Below are 11873 nucleotides of genomic sequence, written 5' to 3'. Positions count from 1 at the left end.
CAAAGACATCATTCTGTTCCACAATTTTCTCACAATGCAGGTGCGAAAAACATTTTGAAATTTTGTTTTTTTTAAATTCCAAATTAAATTTTTCTTCTTTTTTTTTTTTTGATTGAGTAAATTTTATTTAAAATAAAATTAACTAACTTTTTAGAAACAAACACAAAAACTCAACTTATTGAAAATCTTGTCGGAAATTGGGCTTCCGATCAAAGTGGTACATACTCACCGTTCGGTTCATCTTTGGGAGGATTAAGATCTGATGCTATGGATAACTTTAATATCGGAAGAGGTGGCAGAAAGTAAGTTTATTTAAAATAATATATATTAAATATTTATTTCCTTTAAATGATTCTATTAAAGCTAAATGAAATCATTTTTAAAGAATTTTTACTTTGAATTTTAAATACTCATCGATTTTATTTGTAGAACGAGAATAGTAGCTGAAGTCAGACCTATGAGACCATCTTATTCTGATGTATTAGCTAAATCAATATTAAAGAACAACATAAAACAAAATCAAACAAATTCAACAAATCAAGATGTCAAGCAAAAAAGTGTCAATGACAAAACAAAATCGAAATTTTCAGTTGGAAGAACATTAAGCGGCAATGCAAATATTCTTAACAGGCAAACTTCTCCTGGTAACTTATCGTTGTTTTAAGTATTTTTAAAACAAAAAAAAAAAAAAATTAATTGTAAAGCTCTTTCAGCCATTTTTCTTCGATTAATCATTACATTAAAACTTTTGTCTTTCAGTAACAGATGATGGTAATTATGGGAATAATTCAAATTTGAAAAATTCTTACATGAAAAAAATGAATTGTGGAAATAATAAACAAGAAAGTTTGTCTAAAAAATGGGTATCTCTTGATGATTTGAAAAATGCGAGCAAACGAGAAAATTATATTAATTTAAACGATGTTAAAAATAAAAAAAATACAATAAAAAACGTTAATAACGGTAAAACAAATGTTTCGAATAACAATAATAATAATAATAATAATAATAATAATCGTAAAGAAAAACGAGAAGTAACTCAAACGACTAATGGTAATTCAAAAAATTCGAACGTTAAATCTCAAATGGCTAAAAAGCAAGAAAAAAGTCATGGAAAAGTTCAAATGGGTGTTTCAGAAAATGAATTTGTTTCGGCGTCGAAATATGGAATACTTAGAAATAAGGTGCCTGAGGAAAAAAAAGGTTTGGTTTGGTTTTTTGTTGTAAAAAAAATTTTCTCCCATGGAAAATTAAGAGGTTCACACTGTTTTAATTTCAATGGAAATTGTTTTAGTGCCTTGGCCGACTCGAAAAGCGAAATCTGAAACTCAAAAAACGACAAAAAGAAATATTCGTACTTGTCAGCCGGAAAAACAACATAGAAAATCGTTCAGGAATAAAAGGAGAGAACAGGAGCCATGTTTGTCAACTTTAATTAAAGTTCGAATGGATCGTTACGGTGGTGTTTTATTATTCGCTTTAAATTGGTTGCTTAGACTCGTACTCGATGTTTTGGGTTTGAGTACTCATTTGGCCATTCACATGTGAGACTTTTAAGAGATTCGACCTTTTTTTTTTGGCAAATATATACAAATTTGAATTGTGAAAATATTTTTGTTTCAGGTGTGCTGCCGTTTGGGCTTCATCCGTTCATAACGCGTCTCAATTTTATAAAAAGTCTTGTCACGCTGTTAGAAACATTGAAATTATAAAACGGATAATAAATTCGCCATTTTATCCGTTTAAAAAGTCTGATTCGAAGAAAAAAAAACTATATGATTCTGATAGCGATTCAGATGATTCAGGTATACCCCAATCATCCGTTTTATAACAATTTATCGAATAGATAATAATAATAATAATAAAAAATAATGATTACGTTTGTTTGCAGGTGAAGCTAAAATAAAAAGAAAAGTACCGCGGGGATTGAAGCACAATATAACATTACCCGTTACCGGAGAAGAAGCAATGAGAAGGTTGTTGGCATGCAAAGGAAAAGATCCGTATAGCATATTGGGTAAAAGAAATTTTTTTTTTTTTGATAATAATAATTAATCTTTAAGAGAAAATAAAATACTCTTTCTCTCTCTCTCTCTCTCTATTGTAAACCAGGTGTCACGCGGAATTGCACGGATGACGATATAAAAAAATATTACAAACGTCAAGCTTTTCTTGTACATCCCGACAAAAACAATCAACCCGGAGCAGAAGAAGCATTTAAAATATTGGTACACGCTTTTGATATAATAGGAGAGCCAGTGAGTTGAGATATTTTGCCTACCGGGTGTACAAGTAGAAGATTAGGAAAAGTATGAAATTAAATTTGGTTTGTTTTGTTTTTTTTTTTTTTTTTTTGTTAGGAACATCGTAAATCGTACGATCGTAGAATAGAAAAACCACAATCCGAACACGCTGCCTGGTCAGAATTAAGCGATCTATTGTCTCAATTGCATAAAAAAATGGAATATGTTGCAAACACTATTAGATGCACCAACTGCAATAAACGTCATAAGAGGACAACCGTCGACAGGCCCATATACGCGGCCAGAATGTGTAATCAGTGTAAAATTCATCATTCGGTCAGAGAGGTAACAAAATCATAATGTTCAGGAGGTTTTTTTTTTAATCTTTTAGTTGAAACCTCTTAGTTTTTATTGTTTTTTTTTTTTGTAATTATACGATGCAGGGTGATATATGGGCGGAAACTTCAATGTTTGGATTACTCTGGCACTATTACGCATGCATGGATGGAGCTGTTTATGACATAACGGAATGGGCGGGTTGTCAAGGAAGCAATTTACGTAACATCAAAGCAAATACTCATAACGTTCAGTATAGGATAGTACTTGGAAAACAACACGGTCAAAAGCAAAACTATCAGCAACCCACGCCTGCCAGGTACAAACGGTGACATTTTTTTTTTTAATATTTTTTTTTTATTTTTGCCCGTGTTGAAATGTCTATATATAACAATAATAATAATAATAATATTTAAAAAAAAGAAAAAGAAAAAGAAAAAAAAAAAAAGAATTATCACAACCGACGGAAATTAAAAAAAAATAAAACGTGTTTTATTAATCATTTTCAGCGAACCTGATTTCGATGATTTTATTAACAATTTTTATACAAAGTCGGATACTAGAAGTGGTGGAGGTGTTGGTGGTGGTGGTGGCGGTGGTGGTGTTTCAGGAGGAGGAGGAGTTTCGGGAGGAGGCGGAGTAGGAGGAGTAGGAGGTGGAAGGGAAGCCGATAAAATGTCTTGCGGAGGAAAAAAACGAAAAAATAAGAAAAAGAAATAAAATGAAATGAAATGAAATAAAAAGGAAAAAAAAATTTCTTTTCAAAACACTTTTTAATCGCCTCTCTCGGGTTCATATACGATTTCGTTTTTTCTCTCTCTCTCTCTCTCTCTCTCTTTCTCTTTCGCATATGATTTTGAATTCTCATGCGAAAGAACGTTAGGATGGTGATGGTGATGGTGGTGTTGGTGGTGGTGAATGGCGAACACGACGAGGTGATTTTAAGTGTTTACAAAATTTTTTTCAAAAAAAAAAAAAAAAAAAAAAATATATTTTCAATCAGTGAATGAATAATCAATTAATTACATAAGCTAACGTTTTGAGCATTTTTTTTTTTTTTTATTTAAATCGAGCTATTAATATATACATATATATATATATATATATATATATATACATAAAAATCGCTTTCCTCGCCTCAAAAATTATTCTATTATAATAACTAACATTATTATTATTATTATTATTATCATCATCATCATCATCGTAATCGTATTCTCTCTCTCTCTCTCATTTTCTTCTAATATTTTTAAACCGTGGGATGATTTGCTGCGCGCGCGAGCTATTATAATAGCAAATTAATAACTTATAGCTTTTAACCTTTTTTTTTAGCCGTTATAAGTGTTATACGTATAAATGTGTCACGTGACTTTTAATATATATATATGTATACATATATATATATGGCTGGAAATTTTTCTTTTTTAAAGCGAAACGATTTATATGTGTATTTTAAGGTTTTTTTTTTTTTGTTTTTAATTTTTTTTTTTTTTTTTTTAAAGTATATAAATATTAATATTATTACTTAATTGCGGCGGAAAATCAAACAGAGAAAAAAGAAAATTTTTTGTAGGGAAATTAAAACAAACGCATTTTTTTTTTTTTTAATTTGTTTTTATCTATTTGTAATTTTAAGCTTTTAGTGTGTAAAACATAAAATAAAAAAAAATATTAAAAAAAAAAATAAATAAATAAAAAGTTTAAAAAAAAAAAAAAACTAAAAAAATTAAAAAAGAAAGAAAGGATTTATTATTATTATTATTATTATTATTATCATTACTATTATTATTATGGTTTTTTTTGTTGGTTATTATTATTATAATAATTATAAAGAAAAATTCGTTTTGAAAAAACACAACAACACAAAAAAATTAAAATTATCCGACGAATATGTTTTAGATTTAAAATAATAATAATAATATTTTACTTATTAAAAATTAGATGGTAAATAATAATACTAATAACAATAATAATATTAATAATAATGGTAGTAGAGTTTATTATTTCTGTAAAAATTTGGGGAGAAAAATTAAAAAAAAATTAATAATAATAATAAATTGAATTTTTGAAATGATTGACTGGAATTTGTAATTTTTAAAAATAATTATTTTATTTTTAATTTTAATAATTCGATTATTTTAAATAATAATAATAATGATGATAATATTGGTAATGATGATAATTTTGTGGCATTTACAAGAATAATAATTTTTTTTTCTTTTTTTTTTTCTATTTAAATTTTTTTTCAATTTTTAATTAAATATTATTATTATTATTATTTACCTTTTGAAAATTTTTTTTATTTTCTTACCTTTATTATCATTATTATTATTATTATTATTATTATTATTAATTAATCATTTTAATTATTTTACCTTTTTAATCGTTTATTGTATAATTTTTTTTTCATCATCATTTATTACTTACTATTTTATATATATATATATATATATATATATATATATATATATATACTACTACTATTACTATGTATATCACGGTTTAAAAATAAATAATAATAATAATAATTGAAACGAGAAAAAAAATTTTTAAATATATAATCTCCATCAATTTATAAATATTGTAACAATTAATTAAATAAAAATAATAATAATAATAAAAGTCGTTTAAACGGTTTTGAATATTTGCTTATTTATTTGTTTACTTATTATTATTATTATTTTTTTTTAAAAATTGGTAGCAATTATTGTAAAATTATAGTAGAGAGTGGGAGGAGGGAGGGGGAAATAAGTAATAATATAAAAAATTGTTCTGCCTCCTTGAATTAAATATTATAAATATATATTAAAAATGATGGATTTCATATTGAAAATTTAAATTTTTAATTAAATTGATATTAATTACTATCTATGAAAGTTTTTAAATCAATATGAATTTAATTTTATTTGGGGAGAGAGGGGGGGGGGAAATTGGGTAAAAGAAAAAAAACAAGGCAAAAATACAACAACAACAAAAAAAAATTTTAATTAATTTATTTTATTAAAATTTAATTTTCCTCTAGTGAGGATTTAAACTATTGTAATAATTTATTATTATTATCATTATTCTTATTCTTATTATTATTATTATTATTTTTAAAAAAGGAAAAAAAGAAAAAGAAAGGAAAAATTGTTTTTGTCTTGTTTTTAAAACGAGTTCAATCAACTCATATTATTATAATACTATTTAATAAGCTATTTTGGCAACGTGACAAATCATCATTATTATCATTATTATTATTATTATTATTATTATTATTATTTTTTTTTTTTTTTTTTTTTTTTGCGGAAACAAATCAATGTAAAAATTTTTTAATTTTTAAATTTTTTTTCTTGTTAAATTTATCGTTTGATCATGTTTCTTATTGTTTTATTTTATTATTATTATTATTATTATTATTATTATTATTATTATTTACCGTTTTCCGTTCCGTTAACAATCGATTAATTCATTTTAATTTAAATGTCGAAATTTAAAGAGTTATATATTTAAAATAACCACGTGGGAAAAAAATTTTTTTTTGTTTTTGTTTACATCAACAAAGCTTGTCGTCGTCAAGCTTTAAAAGGTATGACGTTTATATAAACTCTTATTAGTTTTCCCCCCTCCCACCTCTTTTTTTGCCATAGTTTTTTTTTTTTTTCTATAAGTTTACCCATTTTATTTATTTATTAAATAATGAATTTGTTATGAAATGATTGATTGATTGATGAATTTATCAAATTAAAAATGAATGTTTTTTTTTTTTTTTTTTACACCACGAGGGTTTTCGTTGATAATTATATACGAGGAAATATATATAATAAGTCGAGCGTTAATATATTTTATTTTTTTTTTATAAATAAATTGTTTGCAAATAAAATAATTTCAGGTAATGACGTTATTTGCAAAAGAAAATAATTTCAATTAAATTTTATTTATTTTGGGGGTTTGTTTGTTTTGTTGTTTTTTCGTTTCAAAGCGCTGACCGATAAATTTACGAACACGTTGCAAAAAAAAAAAAATTTTTTTTTTTTTACGATTTCTGAACGCGCTCGACTCTCTTTAAAAATGATCCATTTTTATGTTTACTTTGCTGTATACTTGTAAATTTAATCGGATATATTTTTAAGAAGGGGGATAGGAAAAAAAAAAAAAAAAAAAAAAAAAAAACAAAAATATAATTTCACGTTTGGTAATTAACTACTAAACGGTAATAAATAAGTATGATTTTTTTAAATGAAAATTAAATTTAAATTTATTCACATTTAAATTTGGTTTATTGCGAAATATGTGTTGTGTGTCATAGTAACGTTTACAACATGCGAAAACATTTCTCTCAAGTTGGGAAATGTCGCGGGGGGGAGTCAATGAAAAAAAAATTTTTTTTCTTTTTTTTTTTTTTTGTGAATCGGCACATCGTTAAATTGTTTTAGTTTTTTTTTTTTCTCTTTGTAAATTAAACATAATGAAATTATAATTTTTAATTACAGTTTTAACATGAGTCAAACCGGAGAAGTTAACGATACTAATAAAATAAAAGGACCATGGGATAAAATAAAAAATGTGGAGCCTAAACAGTTAAGACCTCCAAAAAATTTAGTCAGTGGTGTAACCATTCCTGTTTCCAGTGTGTGAGTATATAATAATTTTATTTTATTTTATTTTAAATATATAAATATATATTAATAATTTAATTTATATTTAAGTGAACCATCCAAAGTTGATAATTCAAATAATGATAATGTTAAAACTCAAAATGTACAAGAAGCACAAAATCATAAAATTCTTAACAGTACCTTAAATGCTAATGCTGCAGAATTTATTCCTTTATCAAATCAAAATATAAATCAAAATAGTACAAATCATGTAAGTTTAATTTCTATCGATTTTTTTTTTTTTTTTCATTCATTTAATTATATTATAATAAATATTTAATCAATCGTTACCTACTCCAATTTAGGAGGATCAATCTCAGGATGCTGCTGTCGAGTATTTAAAAGATGAATTAAAGTACCTGATTCTTAATCCGGGAAAATATGATGACTTAGTCCAACCTTTGTACGAAGTTATCGAACCATATATATCAAATCCAAATGCTCTCCAATTATTTATTACTGTAATTATGGAGGAGGTAATTATTAAACATCTCATTGATTTCTTTCTTTTTTCTCAATACTCTTAATTAACATTGTAATGATTTTTTTTTTTTTTTTTTTTAGTGCATTTCAGAGCCAAATTTACGATACAGTGGTGCTAGAATATGCAGCGATTTAACGAAAAAGTTTGGAGTTAAATTTAGAGAAGTTTTGTTAAAAAGGTAAAAAAATAACTTAATCTATTTAATTTTTGTCTGAATAACAATTTTAACGAGAGAAAGAGTGAAATAATGGAGTATGTGTGTTTTTTTTAGATGTCAAGAAGAGCATACTGCATTTGTTGAGGGTGCTTATTCTAACGATGTGAATTACATGAACAGAATTCAGGGTTTCGGAATGCTTTTGGCAGAATTGTTTTTACAAATACAAATAGGGGAAAAGAGTATTCCAGCACTCGGTCAAGGATTGCTTAAAATATTAGAAATAATATTGAAAAACGAAACGGAAAAAGGAGTCAAATCAGTGTGTCAAATATTAAAGGTTGATATTAAAATAATAAAATTTTATTATTATTATTTTTTCTCGCTTTCATCATTACAAAAAAAAAAAATAAATAAATTTTTATTGATTTATCAGCTATCTGGAAGAAAGTTGGAAGAAATCAACGATTCGAAATCACAATTAGATGATTTATTTAAAAAATTACAATCGATTTGTAATTGTTACGTTGACCTCGATCCTAATCTCAGGTTTATCGTAACGAGCGTTATCGATATGAGAGCTTCAGGTTGGGGTGAAAACACGGCACCGACAGTGACAACCGTTGAAATTCGATCAGAACCTGAATATTTTGTTAGTTTTTTTTATGATTTTTTCTTTTCTCTTTCTTTTTTTACTTGTCTCATGGAAGATAATTTTATTTTTTTTTTGTTAATTAAAAAACCAGGATGATCCAGTATTTTTCGGTCCCGATGGAAAAGTTATTTCCGAAGAGGAAACATCATTTCTTCACGAAAGCGTACCCATATCAGAAGACACCGAGGATTACGTTTGGTTTGTACATCTAATATTTACCATTTGTCCCCCTTTCTCCCCTCCCCCTCCTCCTCCCTCTTTTCCGTTTAAATTCGTTTATTAATGAGTAATGAGTATTTACCAGAGATTTTTTAACGTATTTCAGCGATCAAGATTTAATGAATGAAGAAGTTTACGACGACTTTCAAAAGTTTTTGAAATTAAATAATCAAAGTTAAAGGAGTCATCATGTAATGAATAGTGTTATGGTATGTAGTATTATTAATAATACATAACAATAAAAATGATTTTAAACTTTTCTGCCATGTTTTGTAATTTCATAGAGTAGTTAAACACACAAAGATGAATGATGTCAAAGAATGTTGTTAGTTGTTGTTCTTCATAGGTTATCGATTTATTACATTTATTTATTTATTTATTTTGTGTACTTGTTTAAAATATCCCTTTTGTTCGTTAAAATGAATTTTTGTTTTTTGTTTTAATTACAGGAAAACGTAAATCCGTTAATGCATGGTTGTGATTAACAATGTACTGAACTTAAAAAAAAGAAAAAAAAATGTCAAGAATGAGGAATTTATAAAAAAAAAAAAAAAAAAAAAAAGCATAAGTTTTTATTTTTTACATTGTAAATATCGTGCATAAAAGACTTAAAAGATTTTAATTATAGATGATTATAATAAAAATGAAAAAAAAAAAAAAAAACAAAATTTTGCTTTTGGCCATAAGGTAGTGTGATTTTTTTTTTTTTAATTTTAAAATATATATATAAATAAATATATTTATTATAAAAGAAAATTATTTTCTAAATTAATAACAATTTAAAAATTGTCAAATGATTTATAAAACAGAAACGGTGTGAGAGTAATAATAAATAATATTATTATTGTTAAAAATTAAACATTTTTTTTTTTTTTTTTATTTGGTAGTTGAATTGTTTTGCGGTCTTGTTAGCTCTCTTAATTTTTGTTCTCTCATATGTTTAAATTTATTTTTTTTTTGACTGAAATTTAATTTGCAGTTCCTCTCGCATAAAATGTTTAATTTTTTTTTTTTTTTAAATAAATTATAAATAGCTGTTTAGAATATAATGAAAAAAAATATATATGTACTCAGTAATTATAATGCTGTATAATTGTCAGATAGTAAAACAAAATTTGTGTTACTTTTTTTTTTTTAAGCGTACAGAAGGGAATTGTACTTTATATTGGTGATGCAAAACAAAAAAAAACTTAAATTTTTTCTGCTGTTTTATTTAATGTAAAAAAAAAGAAAAAGAAAAATTTTTTTTTGTAATTGACTCATGTTTCTTAAGGGATAAATAAATTTATTTATTTATTTATGATGGTTTTTCATTATTTGTAAATTTTAAATATTCTAACTGATATATTAATGTTGTTAAAAATATAAAATGTTCTCATCTTTATGGATTGGTAAACAACATTATAAGGAACCATAGTTTATGGAAATTTCATAGAGTAAGTATTTAAATTTTTGAATCGCGGAGGCTTTGCTTGTACATATTTTTTTTTGTATTTGAAATAGTTGTTTACTGTTATTTAACGGTCGTATTAATGCTATCCTGAAGTAGGTTTTTGTTAAATAATTTTTTTAATAATGGATTCAAATGAGTCGTCCGAGAGTCAATATACAACAACTCCTTTAAAAAGTGTCGAAGGAAGTTCATTTTTAGTGAGGCATCAGTTATTAAATACAAATAGTAATCCGTATAAAACACCTGTTCAAAACAGATTTAACTCTTCAACTGATTTAAAATTATCGAGCAGAAAACCGTATAAAAGTGTTATTATTGAAAAAATGCCTATTTATTCTCCTCCCTCGAAAAGTATTAGTTTTGTTAAAAATCCATTTGAACACGCCAGATTATTGAAAGATAGATTGAGTCAACCTTTGTGTAGCCCTTCATTATTTAAAGCGGTTTCTACTCCTACCAAGGTATTTATTTAAATGTTTTTTTTTAATACTTTTTTATATCAAAAAGTAAAACTTTTTGATATATATATGTTTAATTGTAGAATGAGGAATTCACATGGAGCATTGAAGACATTTCAATGCTTCATCCAGCAGATATAGATGAAAATCCATCTCAAGATTTTGATTCATGGTTTAGTCCTGTGACTGAAAGCGAAGCACAAGAAGCTATAAATAGGCATGAATTAATTTATTAACTCTTTACATTGTTTTCAGTCACAAAAATTATTATTTATAATTTTTTCCTCAGGTTTTTTTCAAGTCAAATGGTTAATATGGAAAGTCCTTTAAGGGTAGATTTAAGAAATCAAAGAGTCAAACAGACTACAAGAGAAAAATGTACAGTTGTTGATCAGCATACTCAAACAGATTTAACATTTCCTCCAGAACTACCACCAGATCTCAAAGCTATTTTATCTAGATATTGTTTATTCGGAAACACAGATTCAGATTCGACTGATAGCAATGAAAGCGATCTTATCAATTTTTCAGGAAGTAGAAAAAAATTATTCATTCGTAATTTTAATTGTGTTACTCCAAATCAAAAGGTACGAATGGAAAAAATCAATTTAAGTTGTTTTCTAATTTCTTTTTTTTGTCAACAGTTTATATCGATTCTAACTTTTTTTTTGTCTTCATAAATGTTTACAGAAAGACAATGGTGGATGTTTTTCTCCCTTAAGAACTTCAGCTTTATCTTCTCCAGAGCTATCACCTGTAAGTGACTCATCTGCAATGGACATTTCCGTCAGAAGTATTAATACTACTAAATTAGATTTTTCTAATGATGTATCCATGAGCGAAAAAGAAAATTTATTATCTAATGAATGGAATTTTAAAGAAAGTTCTACTCCGAGAGTATTATCAAAACCATCAGACATTGCTTTCTAATCGATATTGAAAGTTAACTTGTTATAAAAAAAAACAATATTCGAAGAATTATAATAAAAAATATGTTTTATTTACACGAATCGATATAAAATTTAACGTTAAAATTATGTTATTTATTTTAATTGTCTAATAAACTTATACAATCATATTTTCTATTAAAATTTAAATAATTTTTATTAATAATAAAAAAAATTTAATAATTGTGTACAATCATTATATTGAAATTTTATTTTGCAAAATTACTAGCCATATTATTCAACTGAAACTTTGTAATTATCGTTATTAACATAAAGTTATTGCC

At 25.2% G+C, this 11873-nt stretch overlaps 4 protein-coding genes across 4 annotated transcripts; all 4 read left to right on the top strand.

The window, feature by feature from the left end:
• Nucleotides 1-267: 267 nt before the first annotated feature.
• On the top strand, nucleotides 268-2911 carry Phum_PHUM494550 (uncharacterized protein; the record flags this gene model as incomplete). The annotated part of the gene is made up of 10 exons (XM_002430639.1): nucleotides 268-292; nucleotides 441-644; nucleotides 760-846; nucleotides 1024-1203; nucleotides 1295-1544; nucleotides 1624-1805; nucleotides 1892-2017; nucleotides 2113-2258; nucleotides 2361-2588; nucleotides 2687-2911. 10 exons carry the CDS (start codon nucleotides 268-270, stop codon nucleotides 2909-2911), a joined length of 1653 nt encoding a protein of 550 aa, XP_002430684.1.
• A 4147-nt stretch (nucleotides 2912-7058) lies between these two features.
• Phum_PHUM494540 (uncharacterized protein) lies at nucleotides 7059-9216 on the top strand (the record flags this gene model as incomplete). The annotated part of the gene is made up of 9 exons (XM_002430638.1): nucleotides 7059-7188; nucleotides 7282-7427; nucleotides 7522-7692; nucleotides 7793-7878; nucleotides 7972-8179; nucleotides 8294-8479; nucleotides 8604-8710; nucleotides 8913-8940; nucleotides 9181-9216. The coding sequence occupies 9 exons, from the start codon at nucleotides 7059-7061 to the stop codon at nucleotides 9214-9216; spliced, it is 1098 nt and encodes a 365-aa protein (XP_002430683.1).
• Nucleotides 9217-10100: 884 nt separating this feature from the next.
• Phum_PHUM494530 (uncharacterized protein) lies at nucleotides 10101-10878 on the top strand (the record flags this gene model as incomplete). Its single annotated transcript, XM_002430637.1, has 3 exons — nucleotides 10101-10147; nucleotides 10360-10627; nucleotides 10726-10878. The coding sequence occupies 3 exons, from the start codon at nucleotides 10101-10103 to the stop codon at nucleotides 10876-10878; spliced, it is 468 nt and encodes a 155-aa protein (XP_002430682.1).
• Nucleotides 10879-10947: 69 nt separating this feature from the next.
• On the top strand, nucleotides 10948-11572 carry Phum_PHUM494520 (uncharacterized protein; the record flags this gene model as incomplete). The annotated part of the gene is made up of 2 exons (XM_002430636.1): nucleotides 10948-11229; nucleotides 11333-11572. 2 exons carry the CDS (start codon nucleotides 10948-10950, stop codon nucleotides 11570-11572), a joined length of 522 nt encoding a protein of 173 aa, XP_002430681.1.
• Between the last annotated feature and the right edge of the window lie 301 nt (nucleotides 11573-11873).

Source organism: Pediculus humanus, genomic scaffold (assembly GCF_000006295.1).
Source record: "Pediculus humanus corporis 1103172108263 genomic scaffold, whole genome shotgun sequence".
Lineage (NCBI taxonomy): Eukaryota > Metazoa > Arthropoda > Insecta > Psocodea > Pediculidae > Pediculus > Pediculus humanus.
Note: the sequence above shows the minus strand (reverse complement) of the source record. Positions and strands in the feature narration are given on the sequence as shown.